Source organism: Bos grunniens, chromosome 20 (genome assembly GCF_055505025.1).
Source record: "Bos grunniens cultivar Pamir isolate PY7600 chromosome 20, Bosgru_T2T1.0, whole genome shotgun sequence".
Classification (NCBI taxonomy): Eukaryota; Metazoa; Chordata; class Mammalia; order Artiodactyla; family Bovidae; genus Bos; species Bos grunniens.
The window spans coordinates 14,552,879-14,579,549 of NC_141184.1; the positions used below are offsets into that span (position 1 = coordinate 14,552,879).

Genomic DNA, 26,671 nt, shown 5'->3' on the forward strand with positions numbered 1-26,671 from the left:
AGAGAGGACCAGTGCTTGGCATGGGTCAGAGATAAAAGACATTATTTTTATCACAAGGTTCACTCACAGAACCTCCCCCACTGAAAAAAGAAAGAAAAGAAAAAAAACTGAAAAGTAACTAAAAGTCACAGATATGAGAAAATCCAAATGGCTAGGGACCCTGGAGGAAAAGATCCTTTTCCTTAAGCCCCCTGAGCCTCAGGTTCCAGCCTGTTCCCTCCTTCCCTGGGGTGGACCCTCCGGACCTCCAGCTGAGCCTCCAGCCTTCCAGGCTCTGTTCCAGATGCCAGCCCGGCTGGTTGGCTGGCTGGACCACTTCCTACCCCCTCTTCAGTGTGGTCTGGCAGCTGATTCCTCTGACTTATCTAATATGGAAAATAAGTCCTTCTGAGAAATAGGTTCTTTCCAACTGAGGGGGAAAATGTTTGGATGGTTTTCTTTTTGTTCCTAGCAGATATTTCTGTGCTCCCTCCTGATTTCCTGATGAATTTGACCCAGAGCTTCTAGTTGGTTTTTCTGCACACACTGGCCCAGTCTGATGTGAGGCGTGTGCATGCTCAGTCTCTCAGTCATGTCTGACTCTTTGTGAACCCGTGGACTGTAGCCCCCCAGGCTCCTTTGTCCATGGGATATCCCTGGCAAGAACACTGGAGCACGTTGCCATTTCCTCCTCCAAGGAATCTTCCTGACGCAGGGATGGAACTCATGCCTCACGTGGCTCCTGCATTGGCAGGCACACTGTTTACCACCTGAGCCGCTGGGAGGCCCGGGTGAGGTATAATGTGAGGCGCACACAGTAAACTCTCATTTGTGAATGACAGTGTAGAGTTGATACTCTGATAGGATGTTGAGCATCTAGGTCACGGTTTCACTTTTCCTTCTAACCAACCACCCCCCTGATCCAAGTAGCAGACTCACTGAGACCCAGTTAGCTCCTCTTGCCAACTACGGTAATTAGGACTAACCCACCAGGTGTGGAGAAATGAAAAAGCTCATACAGGTAAATGAATATCCCTCAAATAGAAAATATGATTAAGAATAGTCAAATAACCCAGTAAAATGCATCCTTTATATATAAAGTGGATTAAACGTATTACCTCATTACTTATGTTCTTTTCAAATATAAAATCAAAGTTTACTTATTGAAATGTTAAATGAAAGTGTATTAATAGAAGTGAATAAAGGAAAAAGCCACCGGCAACTGCCTCATCCAACTCTCCAGATACATCTGTTGTGATTGTTGTTTAGTTGCTTGGCCGTGTCCAACTCTTTTCAACCCCTTGGGCTACAGCACACCAGGCTTCCTTGTCCTTCACCATCTCCCAGAGTTTGTATCTCTGTATATGCGTGTGTGTGTGTGAGTGTGTGCATCACATCTTCTTTATCCATTCATCTCTTGATGAAAACTTCCTAAGTATTCCTAAGTGTTACTTTACCTTGGCAAAGTAACTACTCTAGCCCAGGACATGAGGCCATATTCTAAGAAGGTCTGCAAAACCCTTGTCATCTGTGTATAAACTCTGCATATGTCCTAGGTACATATGTCCTAGGATTTCAGTCTCTTGACTGAAAGGTGCTCAGTTGTGTCCGACTCTTTGTGACCCCATGGACTGTACAGTCCATGGAATTCTCAAGGCCTGAATACTGGAGTAGGTAGCCTTTCCATTCTCCAGGGGATCTTCCCAACCCGGGGATCAAACCCAGGTCTCCCACATTGCAGGCAGAGTCTTTACCAGCTGAGCTATCAGGGAACATTCTCTTGATTAGGTTATAGCATATATTAGTGGTAAGGATGTAGAGGTTTCACAGATATAATTAACATCCTAAATCATTGTTTTTAGTTTAATCAATAGGAAGATCTTCCTAGGTGGGCCTAACTCAATTAGGTGAAAGCCCTTAAAGGAGAGAAGCCCTTAAAGGCACTTCTTTAAAGAGAGGGATTCTTCTGCTGGCCTTGAGGAAGTAAACTCATATTGTAAGGGGGCCATGTGGCAAGGACCTGCAGGTGACCTGTAGGAGCTGAGCATAACCTCCAGTGAGCAGTCAGCAAGAAGACAGGTTCTACCACACAAGGAACTGAATTCTTCCAACAACCATGTCAGTTTGGAAGGGAATTTTGAGCTCCAGAAAGGACATATCCCAGCCAACACTTTGATTGCAGCCTTGGAAGACACAGCCCCAACCAAGACTCCTGACCCACTAAAACTGTGAAATCGTGAATAGTGTTGTTTAAAGCCACTAAGTTTGTGATCATTTGTTACGCAGCAGTAGGTGACCAGTGGGAGAAGCAATGGCACCCCACTCTAGTACTCTTGCCTGGAGAATCCCGTGGACGGAGGAGCCTGGTGGGCTGCAGTCCATGGGGTCACTAAGGGTCGGACACGACTGAGCGACTTCCCTTTCACTTTTCACTTTCATACATTGGAGAAGGAAATGGCACCCCACTCCAGTGTTCTTGCCTGGAGAATCCCAGGGATGGGGGAGCCTGGTGGGCTGCTGTCTCTGGGGTCGCACAGAGTCAGACATGACTGAAGCGACTTAGCAGCAGCAGCAGCAGGTGACCAGTATACCCTGCCATTGTGCTTCTAGAGATATATCTGACAAAAATTCTCTGATGAGTCTACAGGACTGCATGTGCCTTAGATTATCTAGAATAGTCTAATCTTTCAGTAGACAATTTAGAAGGCTTTTCCAACTCTTTCGGTTATTAGGACCACCTCCATTGACTCATTTTTTCATTTTTAAAGCAAACTCAATATGCTTGCTCAAGGCACAATACTCTCTGAAACCAAATGTTTGTGTCTCTGTGCACACGGGTACATGCTTTAATGGAATTGCTTAACTAAGACAGAACTTTAAGTCAAAAATAAAGCTTCCTAAGTCTATGACTGAGATCCCAAGATTTGTTTCGTGACAAAAAGTCCCTACTGCTTCTCCAGAGACTCTAGGGGTTTCATTGTTATTTCAAACAGTATTTTGCAGTAGTGCTAAATCCTTGGCTGTTCAAAAGGAAACAAAGCCAGGGGTTAATGTTTTCAAATGCTGTTGCCTGGAATTATTCTCTCTTCTGGAAAAGTAAATCCAAGATGGCAGTTGCCAAGATTGAGTATGTTTTTCAGCCTATTCTTAAAACTGAACGTATAAATTATAGCTCTAGTAATGTGCGGTTTAATGAACTCTGCTGATGTATGGTTTATGCAGGCAATTCTTTCATGCCTTAAAAACCCTTTATAGCTTTGACCAACTCCTAAATTTTATCCCTTGGTTTGTGATTTAAGTATTTGCAAAAAGCAGCCTAAATGTAAAATGAATACAGTGTGTGATTCCTCTCTTGACCTGCCTATTAAAATTGAGTATCAATTTTTCTTCTTTTCATTGTATCTGAAAGAGACCTTCTGGTAGAAGTTTTGTATACACTTGGTAAATAAATGAATAGATGAATGGATAAATTGGAAGAAACAAATGACTGCTGATTCAAAATGCAAGCTTTTTACATGTTAATTTTGTTTTCAATCTCTTCAAATGAGACTATTAATACTATTAGGACAGATTGCCTGAATTCTATTTACCTAGAAAAACTTCACGTCCATTAAAACGTCTCTCCTTCCTCACGTGCTCTCAGAACTTAATGGGCATTTTGTCTTTCAATTCTCTCATGAGTGAAGCACTCTTACTGCTCCCATTATACAGATGAGAACACTGAGGTATAGAGGTATAGAGTGACCAGTCATCTTGCCTGACATGCTAGGTAGGTAGATGTAGAGTGAGGATTTGAATCCCAGCAGTCTGGCTTCCCAGATGGTCCTAGTGGTAAAGAACCCGCCTGCCAATGCAGGAGACAAGAGACGTGAGTTCCATCCATGGGTTGGGAAGATCCCCTGGAGAGAAGGGGCATGGCAACCCATTCCAGTGTTCTTGCCTAGAGAATCCCATGAACAGAGGAGTCTGGCGGGCTACTACAGTCCATAGGGTCGCACAGAGTCGGACACAACTGAAGCGACTTAGCATACACACACAGTCTGGTTCCAGGACCTGCCATCCTGAGCATCAGCATTTCTACCTGTTGACATCAGACCTTAGATATCCTAGGTATCCACATACCATAGGGTCATGGAAAAGTGTCTTCACTATTAAAGGTGTTATATAATTTTAAATTAGTAATGATTACTTTTTTAATATGGAAAAACTTTTATTAATATTAATGTGGAGGGATAGTGAAAGTATGGAAAGAAGCTAAAGCAGCATGGACTGTGATAAGAAAGTATTTGATACCTTTGATCAATTCAAGGGAGATGCACACATGTCATTCTAGATCGAAAAGCGATGATTCTGAAAAGAAACGGCACAATATTCTTCCCCATTTGGACTCCCAAGTGGGAAGCCCCCTCTTCTTGGTTCTCTCGTATCCTTCCTTGCAGTGTTGTTGTTGTTCAGTTGCTAAGTTGTGTCTGATTCTTTGCAAGCCCATGGACTGTGGCATGCCAGGCTCCCCTGTCCTTCACTGTCTCCCAGAATGCTCAAATTCCTGTCCACTGAGTCTGTGACGCTATCTAGCCATCTCATCCTCAGCTGTCCCCTTTTCCTTTTGTCTTCAATCTTTCCCAGCATCCAGGTCTTTTCTAATAAGTCAGCTCTTCACATCAAGTGGCCAAAGGATTGAGCTTCAGCTTCAGCATCAGACCTTCCAATGGCTATTCAGTGTTGATTTCCTTTAGGATTGGCTGGTTTGATCTTCCTGCAGTCCAAGAGACTCTCAAGAGTCTCCTCCAGCACCACAGTTAGAAAGCACGAAGGCTGTGATCCATGAAGGGGTCCTTGAAGTATAGCTTCTATCTCTTTGGATCATAGATTCTGTAGAGACAGGGACATATCTTCGAAAGAGTCCCAGATCAAGTAAATCAGTCCTGGGTTTTGGGGGGAGGGTTCACAGGAAAACCACTTTCACAGTTGTGTAAGCTGTGATCACCTTCATGTCATCTCCAGGATGACAGAGGTAGAAGAGCCTCTTAAAACACAGACATTTGTTATAATTATCGATACTATCATTTGGAATTGTAACTTTTTCATAGAACTTATGTACTAGGCATTGTAGAAAGTGCTTTTAAGTATGATCTCATTAATATTCACACCTTACCTCCCCAGTCAAAAAGGGCTTGTGCTCAGTCCCTTAGCTGTGTTTGACTCTCTGTAACCCCATGGACTGTGGTCCCCATGGACTGAGGAACCCCAGGCTCCTCTGCCCATGGAATTTCCCAGGCAAGAATACTGGAGTGGAGTGCCATTTCCTACTCCAGGGGATCTTCCTGACCCAGGGATCAAACTCACATCTTTTGCTCCTCCTGCATTGGCAGGTGGGTTCTTTACCACTGAGCCACCTGGGAAGCAGGCTAATTTCCATCATCCTCAAGGTTCAGATATCCTAGATATGACTTGAAATATGAATGTTTCTGGGTCTTCCCAGGTGGCACTTGTGGTAAAGAACCTTCTTGCTGATGCAGGAGACATGGGAAACAAGATTTCCATCCTTGAGTTGGGAAGATCCCCTGGAGGAGGGAATGACAGCCCACTCCAGTATTCTTGCCTGGAGAATTCCATGGACAGAGGAGTCTGGCGGGCTACAGTCCATGGGGTCACAAAGAGTCAGACACAAATGAAGTGACTTAGCACACACACACACACACACACACACACACTCATGAATGTCACCATTTGTTCCTTTACCTGTACCTACCATTTCCTCTCCAGGGCTCTCATCCACAAAGTGAGTAAAAGAGATATGGGTTAGGCTTTGGATTTTTTATTTTCCAGACTCCTTTCCTAGAACATCCTGTAGCCTTGTCCCTGTGGGATCTGCCTTTGACTTGCTGTGAGCCTGGCTCCTGGGTTCCTCCTGTGTAATGTGACACTGTCCCCAGCACACAGGACTCCTGACTTCCCTGCTCCTGCAGCTGCCCTGTCTCTCTACAGCAGGGCTCAGCGAGAGTCCTGTTTCTTTTTCCTTTTGAAAACACAGCTCTGAAGTGCAGCCCTTCTCAGTATAGAACATGGCGTTGGAGCTATTATGTATGTAATCAGCAAGGATACACACGCCCGGCCACTTCCTGAAGCATTTTGCCAGGCCCGTTCACAATCACTCCTTTTTTTTTTTTTTTTTTTTGGCATTGCCTTGTCTGTTTGGAAAGTCTTAACCGTGGTTCAGAAAATTTTTCATCCGTCAAGTACTTTCCGTTTGAAAATGATGCATAAATGGCCTCTTTTCCTGTTTTAGTCTGTACGCAAAATGGAGTCCTAGCTGAAAGCAGACTTGCTCTTAGAATCGCTCACACAAAACCACGTGCTTAGGTGATGGCTGCACCTTGTTCTCTGCGTCCTTCCTGGCCATGCTGCTTCCTGAGGTCAGGAAAGCAGCCTCTTGGGAGGTTGACCTTCTTTCCCTGTCCTCCGAGAGGCTAGACCTCAGACCATCAGCAACAGAGCTCTGTCTGAATTAATGAACTAACAGATCATTCCGGTCACTCATGTGTTCTACAACATAAGGGTGGTTTTTTTTCCTCTTGCTATGCCTGACAGTAAGGGTTGTAGTCACTGAGGCTCTTGGTGAACAGTAATTCTCAAGGCTAAATCCACAGGAACTGAATAAATCTTGTATGCCCGGTCTTCTATAGCTTAAATTCTTTCCAAATTCTAAGAGTCAGGTACTTTGTGTATTTGGGGGAAGTTCAGCATATCTAAGGGTAAATGTGAGCCTGTATATTGTTATATTCATAGAAATGAATAGCACAATGAAAAAAAAAATAAACTACAATAAATGTATAAATAACCCCAGAAACCAAGATGTTTTCTCCGTGCAGTTCCCCCGTGGTCTCCTTCTAAGGTGAGTTCTTGATTCCTGAAAAAAACGTAACAAGTTCACTTTTAAATGGGGATGGAAGTGTCTAAAATGGACCAAAGAGGTAGAATGCAAACTGCTAAGCACAGTCTGTCCTCTCTCCTTTGCTTGCCCTGTCGGTTCCATCAGGGGCAGAGCTAGCTAGGTCTGGAGTGTGTAGGGAGATGATGGGACGCTGAGAAGTCCATCAATCCACGCTAGATTACAGCGGTTTTAGCACTGTTCTTGCAGACTCTGAAATCCCTGTCTCTGCCATTGGACTGGTTACAGTAGAAACAGAGAGATTCTAATCACACAAAATAAAGATTTCCACTTGTGAACTCCACTACTGGACCTGTCATCTTTCATCAGCAGAAAAATGGGGGAAATCAAATACTTTGTTTTGTTTTAGCCACCCAGAGAAGGAAGAGAGCAGTGTGCGGGAAAGCAATATCTCTTACTTAGCTCAGCAACCCCTCCCTCTGGAGGGTGTAAATGACCAGGGACAGGCAAATTACTTTTCCATCATATTTGGCGCAAAACTACTCTGGTGAGTGAGGAGAAAGGGAATTGTTTGATAAGATTTGGAAAATGCCATCTGTTTTTCTTAACATTTCTGGATGAATTTATCAGGCATCCTGTAATTTACACTTTCTGTTGAAAACCATAATTGAACACCCTGCATGGGCATGAAGCCTCTGGATATTCATCAGAAGCTGCATGAGGACCATGCCATTTGAGGCTATGTTTACAGTCAAGGGTGAATCGGAAATGTTCAAGTGTTTCTTCCCTGGGAAAAATGGCTCTCTGTACCTACATAGAGTGTTTTTTTGCTCTGTGAAGTGGAAGTGAAAGTCACTCAGTCGTGTCCGACTCTTTGTGATCCCATGAACTGTCCATGGAATTCTCCAGGCCAGAATACTGGAGTGGGTAGCCTTTTCCTTCTCCAGGGGATCTTCCCAACCCAGGATCGAAGCCAGGTTTTGTGCATTGCAGGCTGATTCTTTAACAGGTGAGCCAAAAGGGAAGCCCAAAAGGCTGGCTTTTGCTCTGTGAACTTGGAGCTAAATGTTCATGTTTAGACACTTCCAGTTCTAGGAGTCTATGACTCTGACATGATTACTCTTATTCTTACGAGTTCAGTCTGGCGGTTATGTATTAATATATTGCACTCAATAGGTGCCAAGCACTGCATAAGGAGTGTGTGTGTGTGCATGCTCAGTTGTGTCTGACTCTTTGCGACCCCATGGACTATGGCCCTCCAGGTTCCTCTGTCCATGGGATTTCCCAAGCAAGAATACTGGAGTGGGCTGCCATTCCCTTCTCCAGGGGATCTTCCTGACCCAGAGATTGAACCCGCATCTCCTGAATTTCAGAGAGATTCTTCACCCCAGAGCCACCAGGAAAGACCATGTAAGGGGTGAGGGATGCACAAATAACTAAGACATCTTTTCCTCAAAAAAATAAACTACGATATGCAGCTTCTGTGCTGTGCTTAGCTGTGTCTGACTCTTCGCGACCACTTGGACCATAGCCCTCCAAGCTCCTTGTCCATGGGATTCTCCAGGCAAGAATACTAGAGTAGGTAGCCTTTCCCTTCTCCAGGGGATCTTCCCGACCCAGAGATCAAACCCAGGTCTCCTGCATTGCAGGCAGATTCTTTACTGTCTGAGGCACCAGAGGAAAGAGCAAATACAGGTAATCACTGTCAACAGCTCACACTCATTGAAGATGACTGTTGTAAGCTTTAGATATATTGTTCTATTGAATCCCAAGGAGCACAGAAGAGGGGCACCTGGCCTGGCACAAGGCAGGCTGCGGAGGTCGAGCTCAAGGTAGGGTCTCCGGCTGTGTGTCTGTCTTTTCAAGGAGGCATCCTCTTGAACCAAGATTTAAAGGGATAGAGAGTGGTTGCTAGTTGAAGGCTGAGTCATGAGGCCTCTGCAAGAAGAGGCCATAGCTCGGCAAAGACCCTGAATTAAGAGGTGTTACTGCGGCTCATGGGAGGAGTGGTGAGAGATGGAAGAGGAACATCTGTTGCAGGGATCTCAGGGACTAGACTCAATCCTGGCCCATTAGGATGGTGATAGAGATGTTTCACATGGAATATCTGGGAGGAGACCTCATGGAGGAACAGTTCACACGGCCTTTCTCACTTCAAGTCCTTTGTGCCTGTACATTCAAGTGTGTCGATGCTCAGATGCGTTGATACTCTGAATTGAGAGTAACGTCTTGCAGGCAACAGGATTATTAAGTACAGGGCAGGAAGGGGCAGGGCAAGAAGTTAAGGATATGGGAAGGAGTGCAGTCACTAGGGTTTTGTATGGATGAGCAGGATTTGAAATTACCCCTACATGGATGGTTTTAGCAAAATCAGTGTGGCAGCTGTAGAGATCTTGAATTTGTTAAGGAGACAACCCTAAATTTCACATCTATAACATTGGCTATCTTCTTGAATGACACACAGATATTTGATCCTTTCAGTTCTCTTAATGAACAGTGACAGAGATGTAACAGATTGTTTTCATCAGCATTTAAAAAGTTCGTTTCTGCCAAACCATTGGACCAAAATATTGAGTAGTATAAAGTGGACCACTTGAGGGTTTCCTTACTCTGATTTCATCTTCCTGGCCTTTGGAAAGAAAGGCTTTTGGCACCGGAATGTGAAGCAGAAATAAGAAAAAGAGGCAAAGGAGCTGTGAAATCCATATAGTAAATAACCATCCCTTAACTGTTGATCTGACAAATATTTATAGAGGGCCGGGGCCTCCTGGGTGTGTTTGTCCTCCTGAGTGCGTATATTTACTAGTTGACTATAGTTAATAGACTTCCCTTGTGGCTCAGACGGTAAAGCGTCTGCCTACAACGTGGGAGACCCAGGTTCGATCCCTGCATCGGGAAGATCCCTTGGAGAAGGAAATGGCAACCCACTCCAGTATTCTTGCCTGGAAAATCCCATGGATGGAGAAGCCTGGTAGGCTACAGTCCATGGGGTCACAAAGAGTTGGACACAACTGAGCGACTTCACATAGTTAATAGGTCTGGAGAAGGAAATGACAACCCACTCCAGTATTCTTGCCTGGAGAATCCCATGGACGGAGAAGCCTGGTGGGCTACAGTCCATGGGGCCACAAAGAGTTGGACAGGACTGAGCCACTAACACACACACACACATAATTAATAGGTCAGCCTAACCGTGAAAGAATCAATTCCGAAATCACTTTTTATAAACATCCTGTTACTCATCATGTTAACTATCCTGTCTTTCAGTAGGATCTGGAATCTGTTGAGGTAATCTTGGGCCTGTTTGCCTTCTGATCTTCCCTGAATGTTGATTACGTTAGCATGGCCTGGGGGAAGGAAGTACAGAGACTTGAGGTGAGATATCTGGTTCAAGTTCAGGTTCAGGTCAGGTGCTATCTTTTTCTTCCTGTTTGAGTATGAGCATGCTAAGCGTGTGAGACCTCACTTTTGTGCCACATGCTCTCCCAGCCACTTCATATTTCGTTTTTCAATTCTGGCTACAAAAATCCCCCATCACATACAACAATTTCCTAACTTACCTGAATTTTTGAGTCAAGCTCTATTTGGAATGGGCACAGTGACACTTATTCCTTTCTCATAGAAGACATACACACACATGCAAAGCTAACCTACTATGAGGATAACAGACTCAGACAAGCCTCCAGAAGCAGATACTATACCCTAAATACTAATCAACTTCTTGACTAATGTTTTGCTCAATTGTTTACAGTGAAACCAGGGGACAAGTCCACGGTTGTGACGATAAGACCAGTGTATTTCCTAATGTTAGAAGCAAGTCAAAAGCCATTGTTCTCACTTCCTGCAGAGTTTAGTTGACCTCATCCAAATTAGGAAAACACTTCACTTGAAGGTTTGCCCTGCTAATTTTGATAGAAAATAAAAATAAAATGGTTATCAAAGACCTTGGTTTTTTCATCATTGTTTAATTCTACATATTTTAGATGTACGTAAATAAAATATTGCAGCATTTAGTTTTTATTTTGAAAAAAACAGATTTGCAATTTTAAAGGTGTAAAATGAGTCAAATATTTTCCTGTTATTTTTCATTTTATAGGTCTGTTAATGTGCAGGAGAGCTTTTTCTGGATATATGTATATTTATATGAATATATATAGATATATTTATAAATATTTATAGTGAAATAACACTGTTACTTCTCTGCAGTGATTTACTAGATTGCAGATGGGTTGGGACACAAAAATTACATATGCACTTTGTCCTGATAGACCCACTGTAAAACTGCATGCAGTTAACCATTTCTTTTTTCCCATTTGTTACGTAGTTTCTTATTCCCTCTAAAATAAAAATGATCTTAGGAAAAATGATACAGTTAAAATAAGAGTATCACAAATTTGGTTTATTGAATTTGTGTCACTCATTAAAATGTGTCACCAAATTAAAATCTTTGTCAATAAATATTGTTTATATTTTTTAAGATAATCAGCATAGATATTTTATCATTAGCACTAAGCAGTGGAAATAAAACTGACATTTACGAAACATTTGGGAATGCCAGGCTTTGTGTTAGGGAGTTTAAATCTCCTTGTAATAATGAGGATTAGGTATTATCAATTTGACAACAAAAGGAAATAAGATTTAGAGGCGTTCAATAGTTTTCTCACTGCTAAAAAGGTTTAAAGTTATCATTTTACCCAAGCTTGTTTGATTCCAAAGTCTATGATTGTTTAAAAAAAAAAATTGAATAGCTTTATTCTCCTAGCCACCAAAGTAATGTTTACTTTGAGTTTAAAATACTTAGAGAACAAAGGAATACGTACCACAGAAAGATAAAGACATCCATAATTCCACTGCCAGAATAACTACTGGTAATTGTTAGACATATATTTTCTGCATTTGTGTTCTATGCAGATGCTAAAATACATGTGTATTTGTTATTGTTTTCATTCATTTTAGCTTTTTTTCCATTTTCTTTTATTTCTTTTTTTGATGGGACTATGATATATGCACTGTTAACAGCTTGTCCTTTATTTTCCCACTTGGCTGTTTACTTCCATGAGTATCAAACTCTTTTTCAATGGCTATAAACTCAAGTAGCATTATTTATGGTAGTAACCAGTACCTAATAAATGCATATTTAGCGTCATTATAAACAATGTTTCAGCACATGTTCTCATACATTTGTCTTTTGGATTAATATGTGTGCAAGTATTTTTGTAAGCTAATTCACAAAAAATAAAAAATTCCTGAGTTTAAAAGTATGCACACATTTTCCTTAAACAAAGATTTTACCACTTTTTAGTCCCACGGGGGTGTGTGTGCTCAGTCGTGTCTGACTCTTTACCACCCCATGGACTTTGACCTGCCACTCTCCTCTGTCCATGGAATTTTCCAGGTAAGAATACTGGAGTGGGTTGCCATTTCCTACTCCAGGTGTTCTTCCTGACCCAAGGATCGAATGCATATCTCTGTGTCTCCTGCATTGGCAAGCATATTCTTTACCAACTGCCCCATCTGGGAAGCCCTTCTAGTCCCATGGCATTATGTAAGTGTACCCCAGCCAACACCTGTGCACCCTGACACATGAAGGGAGTACAGAAGACGTTCATCCCTCTTTTTACTAGCCAAACACAGAGCCTGAGGGATGCTTATGGTTAGCCCATTATGTCATACATATAGTAAGACCTGGGTTCAAGCCCAGCCCAGATTATAGTATCAAATATGTAAAATTTAATAATAGTGATAGCTTCACTTGAGCATGCCAACCCCTGTTCTAAACACTTTTAAATCATCTAATCCTCACAGTAGCCCTATAAGTTGGGAGCAATTACTGTCCTTGGATTGCAGGTAGGGAGACTGAGGCACTGAGGGACGAAGGGACGTTTTCCCCCAATGGACGGAAATAGGCTACGTGGTCCATAGCAGTCCCCAACCTTTTGGGCACTCGGAACTGACTTCTTAGAAGACAGGTTTTCCACTAAATTGGGAGGGGGGATGATTTCAGGATGATTCAAGTGCATTTTATTTTTTGTGCACTGTATTTCTATTATTGTTACATGAGCTCCACCTCAGATCAGCAGGTATTAGATCCTGGAGGTTGGGGACCCCTGGCAAAAATTCCTGTTCTTAACCTGCGTGCTGTATTTCTGTTTTATACTTACGAACTACTGATTAAGTTGTTAACAAGAGTTGTTTGAAGTTGCCCAGCAAGTCCATCAAGAAGTTGCAAGAAATTCCTATGGAATACCATCAAATGCAGAGGAAGTACAGGATGAAGGATTTTGAGTTAAACAGAACCCAAGGCACATGCCCGTGTGTGTGTGTGTGTGTGTGTGTGTGTGTGTATGTGTGTGTAGAGGAGATTGTGCAGCTCAAGTGAGTGGAGGAGCATGCCCCATCAGTCCTGACTGATGAACTATAGCTGGAGCCTCTAGACATATATTTTCTGCATTTGTGTTCCATACAGATGCTAAAATACACATGAATTTGTTATTGTTTTCATTCATTTTAGCTTTTCTTTCCTTTCTTTTTTGATGGGACAATGATATACACACTGTTTACAACTTATCTAGAGAATGATGGTGGGGACCGTCGCCCCTGCTCTCTGCTGGCCACACGAGCCACGGATCTAACAGGTGAGTGAGGGCTTTCAATTGAATATGAGGCTGGACTAGAAACACCTTCACAACTGGAAATGACTGACATGTGAGGCATCCAATAAGATGTTCCCTGTGATTGAGTAGAGAGAACACAATTAGTCAGATACCTGGGAAATCCGTTCCAAGTTTATACCTTGGTGAGTTGAAACTCTACTCAAATTAGTTACACAGCTCAATGTTCATTCCTTATGGGCACACAAGGGATCACATTCCTTCAAAGCCTGCTTAGGGTTAGCAGGCCCCCGAGAGCGGAGATAGACGTTCTCTGCCTGCCTCCTGTCAGGGGCATTGTACCTGCCCTGTTATGTTAAGCAAAATAAGTACATCCTTTGTAATTCACTTCCATCCACTCTCCTCATCTCCATAACCAGGCCCCCAACACTTCAGGGGTCCTTTCTTCTGCCTGAACAGTTCTGGGAATCTCAGTAGTCTGCTCCATTGCTCTGCCATCAAAGGACCATTTTCCCGCAACATCCTATGGTGTCCTGGCATGTCTGTGGTCCCGATGCTCTGCAAACGTCAGCCGGGAAATGGTCTGCCATGCTTCACTCGCCATTTGCTTACAGAACCTGAACACAGAAAGCCTATGTTCTACTCACCGTTTACAAATTCTGTTCTTTAAAGTCTCCCTTCTTCTCTTTTCTTCCTCCCTTTTCCTCTTCTCACCTCCTTCCCTGAAGTGAAAGTGCTTAGTCACTCAGTCGTGTCCAACTCTTTGCGACCCCATGGACTTCAGCCCGCCACACACCTCTCTGTCCATAGAATTCGCTAGACAAGAATATTGGAGCGGGTTCACATTTTCTTCTCCAGAGGATCTTCCCGACCCAGGGGTCGAACCTGGGTTTCCTGCATTGCAGGCAGATTCTTTACTGTGAGCTATCAGGGAAGCCCTCAGTTCAGTTCAGTTTAGTCGCTCAGTCATGTCTGACTCTGTGACCCCATGGACTACAGCATGCCAGGCTCCCCTGTACATCACCAACTCCTGGAGCTTGCTCAAACTCATGTCCATCCAGCCGGTGATGCCACCAACTATCTCATCCTCTGTGGTCCCCTTCTCCTCCTGTCTTCAGTCTTTCCCAGCATTAGAATCTTTTCCATTGAGTCACTTCTTCGCATCAGGTGGCCAAAATATTGGAGTTTCAGCTTCAGCATCAGTCCTTGCAATGAATATTCAGGACTGATTTCCTTTATGATTGACTGGTTTGAACTTGCAGTCCAAGGGACTCTCAAGAGTCTTCTCCAACACCACAGTTGAAAACCATCAATTCTTTGGTGTTCAGCTTTCCTTATGGTCCAACTCTCACAGCCATACATGACTACTGAAAAAGCCATAGCTTTGACTAGATGGACCTTTGTTGGCAAAGTAACATCTCTGCTTTTTAATATGCTATCTAGGTTGGTCATAGCTTTTCTTCCTAGAAGCAAACTTCTTTTAATTTCATGACTGCAGTCACCATTCGCTGTGATTTGGAGCTCAAGAAAATAAATCCTGTCGTCGTTTCCATTGTTTCCCCACTTGTTTGCTGTGAAGTGATGGGACTAGATCCCATGATCTTCATTTTTTGAATGTTCTGCTTTTAAGCTAGCTTTTTCACTCTCCTCTTTCACCCTTATTAAGAGGCTCTTTGCTTTCTGCTATAAGGGTGGTGTCATCTGCGTATCTGAGGTTGTTGATATTTCTCCCTACAATCTTGATTCCAGCTTGTGCTTCATCCAGTCAGTCATTTCACATGATGTATTATTCTGCATATAAATTAAATAGGCGGGGTGACAATATATAACCTTGACATACTCCTTTCCCACTCTGGAACCAGTCCATTGTTCCATGTCTGTTCTAACTGTTGTTTTTTTGACCTGCATACAGATTTCTCAGGAGGCAGGTAAGGTGGTCTAGTATTCATATCTCTTTAAGACTTTGCACAATTTGTTGCAATCCACACAGTTAAAGGCTTTAGCATAGTCAATGAAGCAGAAGTAGATGTTCTGGAATTCTCTTGCTTTTTCATGATCCAATGGATGTTGGCAGTTTGGTCTCTGGTTCCTCTGCCTTTTCTAAACCCAGCTTGAACATCTGGAAGTTCTTGGTTCACATACTGTTGAAACCTAGCTTGGAGAATTTTGAGCATTACCTTGCTTCTGCTGCTGCTAAGTCACTTCAGTAGTGTCCGACTCTATGCGACCCCATAGACCACAGCCCATCAGGCTCCCCTGTCCCTGGGATTCTCCAGGCAAGAACACTGGAGTGGGTTGCCATTTCCTTCTACAATGCATGAAAGTGAAAAGTGAAAGTGAAGTCGCTCAGTCGTGTCCGACTCTTCGCCACACCATGGACTGCAGCCTACCAGGCTCCTCTGTCTATGGGATTTTCCAGGCAAGAGTACTGGAGTGGGGTGCCATTGCCTTCTAAAGCAGCCTTAATATGAGCTCAGGTTGCAGAAAAAGATTTTAGTGAAATGAATTCAGATTCTCTTCTCCAGACTACCATTCCACGAGTCTTTGTTTTTTCTTTTTTACTTTTGGTGTTTTTTTCTTTTGCTGACACGGTGTTTTCATTGCGGAGCACAGGCTTCTCCAGTTGCAGCATTCAGCCTTTTCTCTCCACTTGCTATATGCAGTCTTAGTTGCCCTGTGGCATATGGGATCTTACTTCCCCAACCAAGAATCAAACTCACCTCCCCTGCATTGGAAGATGGATTCTTAACCACGGGAACACCCAGACAGCCCCCATTCCATAAATCTCTGGAAAGTTATGGTACCATTTGGTTCCAGTAGTGGGTCTATGCATTAAATGAAAGTCAGAAAATATATATATATATATATTCCATGTTATTCAGATTGAATGGAAACTGTGCTCTTAAGAGTAAGGGCAGAAAAGAGTCCCCTAAAGAGGTCTGTTCTCTCTTGTTACACCTGGTACATGCCTGTGGAACCCTGGTGCCCTCTGGAACACCATTTGAAAAGCATTGTTTGAGAAAGAGGAATTACTGAAATTTATTAGTAAGGGAGTAACCTAGTAAAAGTAATGAATGTTTTCTTCTGGTTCTAGGCAAAGTGAGAAATCAACACAATTGGATTGTAATAAGAAAACATATTTATTATGCAGAAATAGATAATTTCCTTGTTCCTCCAAAAAAGTCCTGAATCTTTTTAACTACTAACAGATATGTGAACAAAGATGACTTACAAAGGGTGAGTTTCAAGTACAGTCTCTGATATATGGGTATATATGTGTATAATTATTTGCTACATATGTTCAAAATATTTCTGTTTCAAGGACCCAACAGCCATAAATTGAGGAAATAGAAACAGACAAGTTAAACAATTGTTCCGAGCTGGCACCCTGACTCAAGAGAATGTAGTGTTCATCAATATGGCAGTTTGGGTTTCTTTCCAAGTTCATGGCTTCATATTCCAGTCTTATTCCATTTCTTTTTTCACATTAAAATTCTACAACACTCCAAGAGAACCATAGAGAATTTCAACCTTTCAACTATTAGACAATGGAAAAATAGAGGGAAATATGTGTGTGTGTGTGTGCGTGTGTGTGTTGTGTGTATATATATGTATATTTAACATTTTAGATGTGTCAAACACTCACACAATTCATCTTATGAGAAATTACCATAAATAACACATCATCATTGATAGCAACAGTAAAGGGCTATTCTAGACTAAACCCTTCAGCCAGTATTTGGGTCAGGAAAGGTTTTCTTTTTCATATTCACTGGATGAAAGAAGGGTTTTCAGGAGGAAGCCAGTGGTTTTGCAGCTTAAACCCTATGGCAGTTAACTTCCTGGGATCTGAGAACTATAGAAGTCTCTGATGACATTTATTATAAAGTACTGTGTTTATGCAATGGAGAAGGCAATGGCACCCCACTCCAGTACTCTTGCCTGGAAAATCCTATGGACGGAGGAGCTTGGTAGGCTGCAATCCATGGGGTCGCACAGAGTCAGACACAACTGAAGCGACTTAGCAGCAGCAGTGTTTATGCAAGATAGGCAATACCCTTATATGAACATTAACTTCTTCGCAGAGAGATATTTTGGTGGGAATTATCTAATGTATACATCTGCAGGGCTTTCTAGGTGGCTCAGTGGGTAAAGAATCCACCAGCAATGCAGGAGCTGCGGGAGTCATGGGTTCAATCCCCAGATTGGGAAGATCCCCTGGAGAAAAGCATAGCAACCCACTCCAGTATTCTTGCCTGGAGAATCCCATGGACAGAGGAATCTGGCGGGCTACAGTCCATGGAGTCACAAAGAGTCGGACATGACTAAAGTGACTGAGCATGCACACATACATTTGCATGACGTTATCTTTAGCAGCTTCTGACTGTGAATTCATAAGGGAACAAGCTATCTTGACAAGATGTTAGTTTTTGTTTACTTTTTCTTTTCTTTCTTTTTTTATTTTTCCCATTTTATTTTTTTAATTAATTAACATACTTTAATTGGAGAATAATTACTTAACAATATTATGATGGTTTTTGCCATACATCAATATGAATCAGCCACAGTAATACATGTGTCCCCTCCCCATCCTAAACGCCCCCTCCCACTTTTCTTTCTTTTTAAAAGAGCCAAATTACTTTGATTCCATAACCTGATTTAAATTGTTCACCTCTGCTTCTTTGGTTAAATCTAAAATAGAACCATTTTTTAGGCTTTACCATTATTTTCACTTTTAAATTTCTAGGGGATTGTTTTATAGACCTATCTTTACTATCCTTATGCGATACAATAAATCACCAGAAATGTAATATAAGAAAATATTGTTTTAAAATAAGCTATGAACTAGAATGTGATTAATGCACAATTTAGTCTGGAAAAATTTCCACCAACATGGCTCAATAAATATTCCATATATAATGTCTACTTATAGTATATTGGGATTTAAAAAGCATACCTTGGATCTTTTCCCTCCTCTTCCCCATCTACGTCATTTAAATGACCCTAAACCTATGTCAGTTGGGTTTTCAAAGCCAGCCATCATATCAGGGGCTGAACAGAGATCAAAGAAGCCAACTGACTCTACCCCAGTGCTGAGTAGATGGCACCTGACTCAAGTCGGTGATGGGTGGAGCCTTTAATGGTCCCTAGTATTTCCACCAAGACTAGAGTCAAGAGAAGGAGAGAACAGGCAGCTATTGGGCCCAGACTGTGCCATGAGCTTCTTATCCTTCTTTCATTTCATTTTCCCAGCAACATGAGAAAAAAGCATGAGTATCGTGGTGCTGGAGAAGACTGTTGAGAGTCCCTTGGACAGCAAGGAGATCAAATCAGTTAATTGCAAAGGAAATCAGCCCTGAATATATTCACTGGAAGGACTGATATTGAAGCTGAAATTCCAATACTTTGGCCACCTGATGCGAAGAGCCGACTCATTTAGAAAAGACCCTGATGCTGGGAAAGATTGAGGGCAGGAGGAGATGGGGGCGACAGAGAATGAGATAGTTGGATGGTATCAACGACTCAATGGACATGAGTTTGAACAGACTGTGGGAGATGGTGAAGGAAAGGGAAGCCTGGGGTGCTGCAGTTCCTGTGGTCTCAAAGAGTCGGACACGGTTTAGCAACTGAACAACAATCCCAATTCAGAGATCCTCTGCCTGGGATGATGCTGCCCAAAGGGGACATTGGGGAATGTCTATAAATATTTTTGATTGTCACAAAGCCAAATGTGTTATGGATATCTGGCAGGTAGTGTCCAGGGCTGCTGCTTGAATTATCATACCCAAATGCCTACAACATCAGGCTGAGAAACCCTATTAATTTTTCACAGATAAGGAAACTGAGCCTGTAAAACATCCAGTTTGTGAATATCAGAACCAAACTCAGGCCTGACTCTTAAGTTGATACTTTTTATCACTAAAATTCATTCCTTCTTGGAGAATAAGAAATTAAAATCAGAACAAGGGGACGACAGAGGATGAGATGGTTGGATGGCATCACCGACTCGATGGACATGGGTTTGGGTGAACTCTGGGAGTTGGTGATGGACAGGGAGGCCTGGTGTGCTTCGATTCATGTGGTCGCAAAGAGTCGGACACGACTGAGCGACTGAACTGAACTGAACTGATGAATATTAGGAGACTCTGTCTTACAGGGATTGTGGAACAGTTGACGATTTATATGTAAAAATAGTAAACAGAAAGAAAATTCTTCTAGAAAACCAAACTCTACTTAAATCACTTGAGGAAATAACACCACCAAACATAAATTCCTATTTTCAATCAATTTATTAATCATGAAATTTCACTCCTTGTGCTCTCATGTTAACATAGAGCATATTCTTCTGCTTGACAGCCAAGAGTTGCCAAAGTTTATTAAGAATAGCAAATTTTGACCAAAATCAAACCAAACACTTTATTGTATGCATTATTTCCAAAACTTTTCATTTTTAGTTGACCGATATCAAGAGATGTCCTCTGACCATCCAACCTGCTTCATTTTCTTCTTGTTATCCCTTATCCGAGAAATTCAGTGTGGCCAGGATACCAATGGGGAGGCTTCCCTGGTGACTCAGATGGTAAAGAATCCACCTGCAATGCAGGAGACCTGTGTTCAATGCCTGGGGTGGGAAGATTCCCTGGAAGAAGGCATGACAACCAGTCCATTCTTGCCTGAAGAATCCCATGGACAGAAGAGCCTGGTAGGCTAGAGTCATGGAGTCACAGAGAGTCAGACATAGCTGAGCAACTAAATACCCAGGGTACCAATGAGGGATTAGGATGAAGCCTTGCAGATGACACTGATAGAGCCCAGTTTTAGTGACAACATTTCACTCTTTGGGAAGTTGGGTTTATTTTGCTTTCTGGTGAGTTTATTCAAATTCTTTGGAGCCTGTCTTTGGAAAGTTTATTCCAGCCTCCCTCATCTTCTCACATTGGCCCATCAGCATATCAAATTCCCTTAACTTAGTTTATTGGCTTCTTATTTCCATGCAACTATCAATAAATCCAAGGGTTCCTTAACCAGCTAAATACTTAAGGCTAGTGCAATTCTTGACATTGGACTCCTCTTGGAAAATGACTGGAATCTGTGCCCGAATGACCCCTAAGGTATTACCACTGACAGAGCCTTAAGCATTGTCTTGTCTAGGATCCTATTTGTATAGAGACGATAAGATCCAACAATGTTGAGTGTCTTGGCCGAGGTAAAACAGCCTGTTAGCAGTCACAGTGGGACCACAGTCTTTATCTGCTGATTCTCATTTCCAGGCTCTCTGCACTACACTTTCTGACAAAATTCTTTCCAATAGCAGAGCTCATTGGAATGTGTTTCAAGATAATATGTGCTAGGTAGGTGGTGGTGAATTCTACCCATGGGATATATTGTAGATTCCAGAGTGGCCTGTGTCTGCTCACTGTGTATTCTTTATTTAACACATTTTTGTGGCTTATTAACTGGCCTTGCCAAGATAACGTCTAGTGTCTAGGTTCCAATGTGACATGGTGATCGTGAGACCCAGCCGCTGTCCAGCATGAGAGCAGGAAGGCCTTGGCAGTCATTCTGGCTGAGGCATGGGCACTGGTTCCCAAGGACAGCAGCCTCCTAGGCCACATATGCAGGGGTCTTTTTTACCAGGATGGCATGTTGGCTTTGTCCAGGTTTCAGTTGTCTTTTATAAATATAATTTTATTTATTTTATGTATTTATTGTGGGCTGTGCTGGGTCTTCCCTGCTGTATGAGCTCTTCTCTAGTTGTGGCGAACAGGGGCCACGCTCTAGTTGCGGCGGGCAGGCTTCTCCTGGCGGTGCCTTCTCTTGTTGAGGAGCACGGGCTTCACTAGCTGCAGCACCTGGGCTGGGTAGTTGCAGCTTTCCGCGGCATATGGGATCTTCCCAGATCAGAGATGGAACCCGTGTATCCTGTATTGGCAGGCAGATTCTTGACCTCTGAACCAACAAGGAAGCCCCATCTATTGTCTTTTGAAAGAGCAACAGCAACCACTCTGACTAAAGGAGGAAAGTGAATCCTGTGTTATTCTGACCAACGAAAGCCTTCTGCTCAGCCATCTGCAGATCCAAGGCATCTTTGTGTCCTGGGTGTGGGGGCCCAGTTTCCTGATAGTTACATGGACAAAGTATTAACATGCTTGTCCTGACTCAGTGGGGATGCACAGCACTTGATCATCGGAGCCCTGGAGCATGGAGGACCACGTGGAGTAAGCCCCATTCCCCACATATTCCAACCTCTGGTTTTAAAACCAAGCCGAGGGGCGAGCACAGGCTTTTCCAGGACACAGCAAGAGGGCTGTCAACTAAAGGGCAAGAGCTGATACTGTGGCCCTTTTAACCTTGACCATCCTGCTGTTACCACTGGATTGCTGACCACAGGAAATCAGCTACCCTCTGCCGTTGTCAGAGTCTCCCTTCTGGAGGCTGTGGCTCACACTCACCCTGTCATCATCCACTATATTCCACCTCCCTTTGTGCAAGGAGCAAGGTTGGATTCACTTTCTGCAAACACAAATTGATAATACGTGTTCAGCTAGACTTTGTTTAATTATTAAACAGTGCTTAGTGGAGCATCTAGTACTGGCCACATGTAGCTGCTGGTAGGAGATAACACGGCGAACTTAACTTATGGATAAAGTTAATACTGACTGTCTTTGGGGATAGAAAGAAGAGAATGGAGAGATAATGTTTACAGAAAATCTGACAAAACCCAACCACTTTATATACGTTATTACACTGAGTCCTCCCAAGACTCTTATTGAATGCATGTGTGCTCAGTTGTGTCTGACCCTTTGCAACCCTTTGGACTGTAGCCCGCAAGGCTCCTCCATCAATGGGACTCTCCAGGCAAGAATACTGGAGTGGGTAGCCATGCCCTTCTCCAGCAGATCTTCCCAACCCAGGGATCAAACCTGTGTCTTCTGCATTGGCAGGGAGATGCTTTACCTACTGAGCCATCAGGGAAACCCAAGACTCCTGTTAACATTGTCATTATTATCATCAACTTATGAATTAAGAAATGGGGCTCACATATGCTTCATAGCATGCTCAGGTCTCAAAGCTATGTGTGGACAGAAAGGAAGGGAGCCAGATGTTACTGTTTTCTTTAATTGACATCAATGGAGGAGAATGTTGCCACACTGAACAGGAACGTGCCTCTGTAGCACCTGTATGGGATGTGAAGGGATGGGATAGGAAGGGGCAAGGGGGAGATGAGTGATCCTGAATTGGAACACGGGGTGGGAATCAGAAAGGAAACTCTCAACTCCATCAGAGTCCAGCTGGTGGGAAGGACTAACCAGGTAGAAAGGGACTCTGCCACCTTACTCTCCACTCTCTGCTACATCTAAAATGTGAGGCTGCTTGTTCCCTCTAAGGAAGTCCCTGGGAGATTCAGGCATTTAGGCGTTTTCATGTGTGTGTGTATGGCAGTGTATGTTGGGAGCATTTTCTTCTCTATATGGCCGTATATACACTCTGCACATAGAGATCTAGGTTAACTGTAATCCCCATACTTTACATACAGGAAAAAGCGTGAACAGCAACCACTTCTACTAAAATTTCTCAAAGGCACTGCCTGGTGACAGAATATGCACTGTAAATTAGATCATATTTTATCTGCTCCCTGGAATCAGTGTCAGCAAGTAGTTAAAAACCCAAGAGAGGAGAGCCTGAAGGAGAAGCCATGAAAGGATTGATAAAAATCCCTAATAATTAAGGATTTCCAGTATTAATCTTTTCCATTTGGAGCATATGCTTGCAGTCATCATCTTATCTTTAAGAGCCTATTTTTATTTAAGACGAAATGTTCATGTCTTTTCTCATGCCAGAGAGTATAGAAAAAAAAAATTAAGGCAGAAATTTGATAAGTACCAGGCAAGTTTTCTCGACATGGACTTATTTTTAAAATATCTGCCTGGGAACCTAGGAGAGTGGTGGCTATGACCCCACTTTGATGAAAAAGCCTCCTTATTGTCCACCTTCCAGTTTTTGTGTTTCTGGAAGCCCCATCACTATCTTCCAAGGCTAGAATTTGGGAGGAGGGGCTGACCCATCACTTTTGCTCTTCTAACTCAAGTTAGGGTGGATGATGAAGACAAAGAGGTGCTGAGAATGAATGAATATACAGGATTAGCCTTCAGGTCTCCCAGAGGGAAGGAACAAATCCTGGCAGAAATCATTTAACACAAGTGTCTCAGAACAAGTGGAGAAACTTAATGAGAGAAGCCAAAAAAGTAGTGCAGATTTCTGTTCATGTGAAAATGTAGCCAAGATTCCTGGTTTAGGTTTCAGTAGAATCAAATCAGCAGACTTTTATTTCTATCACTGTCAGACTTCACAGGATTTTAAAGAAAATATTATATTACCTAAGACATTTTTCTACCACAAGAGATAGAACCTACCTTAATGTAGCTTTAAGCTAAAATAGAATCTATTGTCTGATGCTACTGAAAGTTCTGGTGTTGTCTTGCTTTTGGATAGCTGCATTCAGGTGTTTTGTGAATGGTCTTGGGGCTCCCCAGGTGGCTCAGTGGTAAAGAATCCTCCTGCAATGCAGGAGATGTGGGTTCAATCCCTGGGTTGGAAAGATCCCCTGGAGAAGGGCATGGCAGCCCACTCCCATATTCTTGCCTGGGAAATCCCATGGTCCGAGGAGCCTTGCGGTCTACAGTCCATGGGGTCAAAAAGAGTCAGATACAGCTTAGTGACTGAGCATGCACACACGTCAACAGTCTCAAAGAACTGACTCTGTTTCTAAGTCTTGGCTCTGATTTCACTTTTGTTCATTGAATGATTAACAGAAGGGTTCAAGATGGGAAGGGTTACCATTTTAAACTTAAATAGTCCTAAAAACTTAAAATTTCATAAGGAAAGAAACCATTTTTGGCCCTGAACATCCATTCCGGTCCCCAAAAGTTCTCTTGATAGGTGAGCAGGCATCATTTGTCCAGCTTCTGTGGGCGAGGTGGAACCCTTGACGGACAGCTCCATCTTCATCCCTTGGGGTAGGGGAGAGGCAGGTCCACAGGAAGGCAGGTAGGAGCCAAAGCTCTCCACTCCAGGGCTTCAGGAGACCCTAGTGCCACAGTGGGAGAAAAAGACTTAGAAACAAATGGGAGCTTGAAGAATGTGGAATGAGCAGATTCAGTGGTAAGCAGACTCTCAGAACCAAGGGGAAATATTGGAATTGGGGGTAGATTTGTCAGAGGCATCCAGAAGCAGAGATGACTCTAGGGCTTAAGTCTTCCACTGCACACAGCTGAACCCCCCATCAGCACTTCTCAGATCTATGGAGGGAGCTGGAAATTGATGACAGGCCTGTAACTCTCCAAACATGCCCTCTCCTAATCCCTTCACAGCCTCATTCAGCATTCTGTTCTCTGTTCTCGGTTTCCGAATCTCTCTCATTGTTCCTCCTCCCACCCCTCCCTCCCTCCTCCTCTTCTTTCTCTTTAAAACAGCTCTTTGCAAACAACAGACAATAGTGCCATTTAGGGAGGACAATTACTTTCAATCCACTTTTACTTAGAGCTGCTTTCACCATCATTGTGGTAGAGACGAAATCCTGACTTTTCCATGTTGAGAAAATTAAAAGTGTCTCCAGGGTCAGAGCAAACAATCCTTTAAATGCCAGCGGCAGGGAAAATGCCCACATAAAGGGACTGCTCCCTTCCTGACACCACAACCCATAATTCTCTAGTTTTCCCAGAGGAATAGATCTCCTACCCATTCTGATTATCTTTCAAGGCACCAACAATGGGACCCCTCACCCCAGCATGCCCACAGTGGCCAACCAGTTCTCACACACCAACAATCATGCAAATGTCTCTTTCCTAAGACAAGGTCTGCAAGACCAAATTTGTTCCAGAAGAAAAGGTCATCTCTCCACTGATGGGGTTCACAGATGGGACAGATGTAGAATTTGCTTTCAGTTATGCAGAGAATGGCTGCATTTCTACACTTGCTTGTCCTTTGCAGACAAAACAGTGAGCCACCAAGCAGTGATTATTAGGTAAGATAAGCTGGTAAATGCTACTGAGATGAGGTGTGCCCTAGAATTAAAGGACTGGTTTCAGTGTGTAATATATAATGTGCCTATCAGTGAATCAACAAAACATTTACAGGTTATAAGTACATATTTACTGACACACGAGTCTACATATATGTGCCCGTATCTGTGCACATAGAAACATGGGGTCAGAAATTTACAGACGCCGTTTCAGTGAGAAATGGTTCCTATAATTATGACTTTAATTTTATCAGTGACTAATGCTCATCACTTATATGAAATGAGGTAGAATGAGCCAGTTTTTGGCCATATGTGAGAGTTGGACTGTGAAGAAAGCTGAGCGCCGAAGAATTGATGCTTTTGAACTGTGGTGTTGGAGAAGATTCTTGAGAGTCCCTTGGACTGCAAGGACATCCAACCAGTCCTAAAGGAGATCAGTCCTGGGTGTTCATTGGAAGGAATGATGCTGAAGCTGAAACTCCAGTACTTTGGCCACCTCATGCGAAGAGTTGACTCATTGGAAAATACTCTGATGTTGGGAGGGATCTGGGGCAGGAGAAGGGGATGACAGAGGATGAGATGGCTGGATGGCATCACCGACTTGATGGACATGAGTTTGGGTAAACTCCAGGACTTGGTGATGGACAGGGAGGCCTGGCATGCTGTGATTCATGGGGTCGCAAAGAGTCGGACACGACTGAGTGACTGAACTGAACTGAACTAAACTTGAAAGTTTAGAAATATGTTTCTAATGCTAAAATCATTGTATACGATTATATTATGGCATACGGCCTTCCTAGGTGGTGCTAGTGGTAAAGAATCCACCTGCCAATGGAGGAGATGCAAGAGATGCAGGTTCGATCCCTGGACTGGGAACATCCCTTGGAGTAGGAAATCAACTTGCTCCAGTATTCTTACTTGGAAAATCCCACGGACAGAGGTGCCTGCCTTGCTGCAGCCCATGGCGTCACAAAGAGTCAGACCTGCCTTAGTGACTGAACAACAAGCTGCACTGCATGTCTGTGACCCCCCTGCCTGGAGGGTCTCTCTGAAGGCATCTGCATGACTCCCTTGCTCACTTCCTCAATGGAACCTTCTCAAAGAGGCTTTCCTTGGTAACACTACTCAAAATTTCAACTTCTTCCTTCACCTCCATCCCCATCATTT

The 26,671-nt window shown here is 43.0% G+C and overlaps 1 protein-coding gene across 3 annotated transcripts in view; it reads left to right on the forward strand.

Annotated features, from left to right (window-relative positions):
- Positions 1-26,671, forward strand: part of FBXL7 (F-box and leucine rich repeat protein 7) — a 465,369-nt gene that overhangs the window by 377,533 nt on the left and 61,165 nt on the right. Inside the window, exon 3 of one of the 3 annotated variants that reach the window (XM_086362484.1) lies at positions 13,444-13,506. The exons of 1 other annotated variant lie outside the window; for it this stretch is intronic. In XM_086362484.1, coding sequence (XP_086218610.1) covers positions 13,444-13,506 — 63 coding nt within the window. Of the gene's footprint in view, positions 1-13,443; positions 13,507-16,569; positions 16,720-26,671 lie in introns of those variants that run through there. One more of the 3 variants, XM_086362486.1, reaches the window with a different exon arrangement.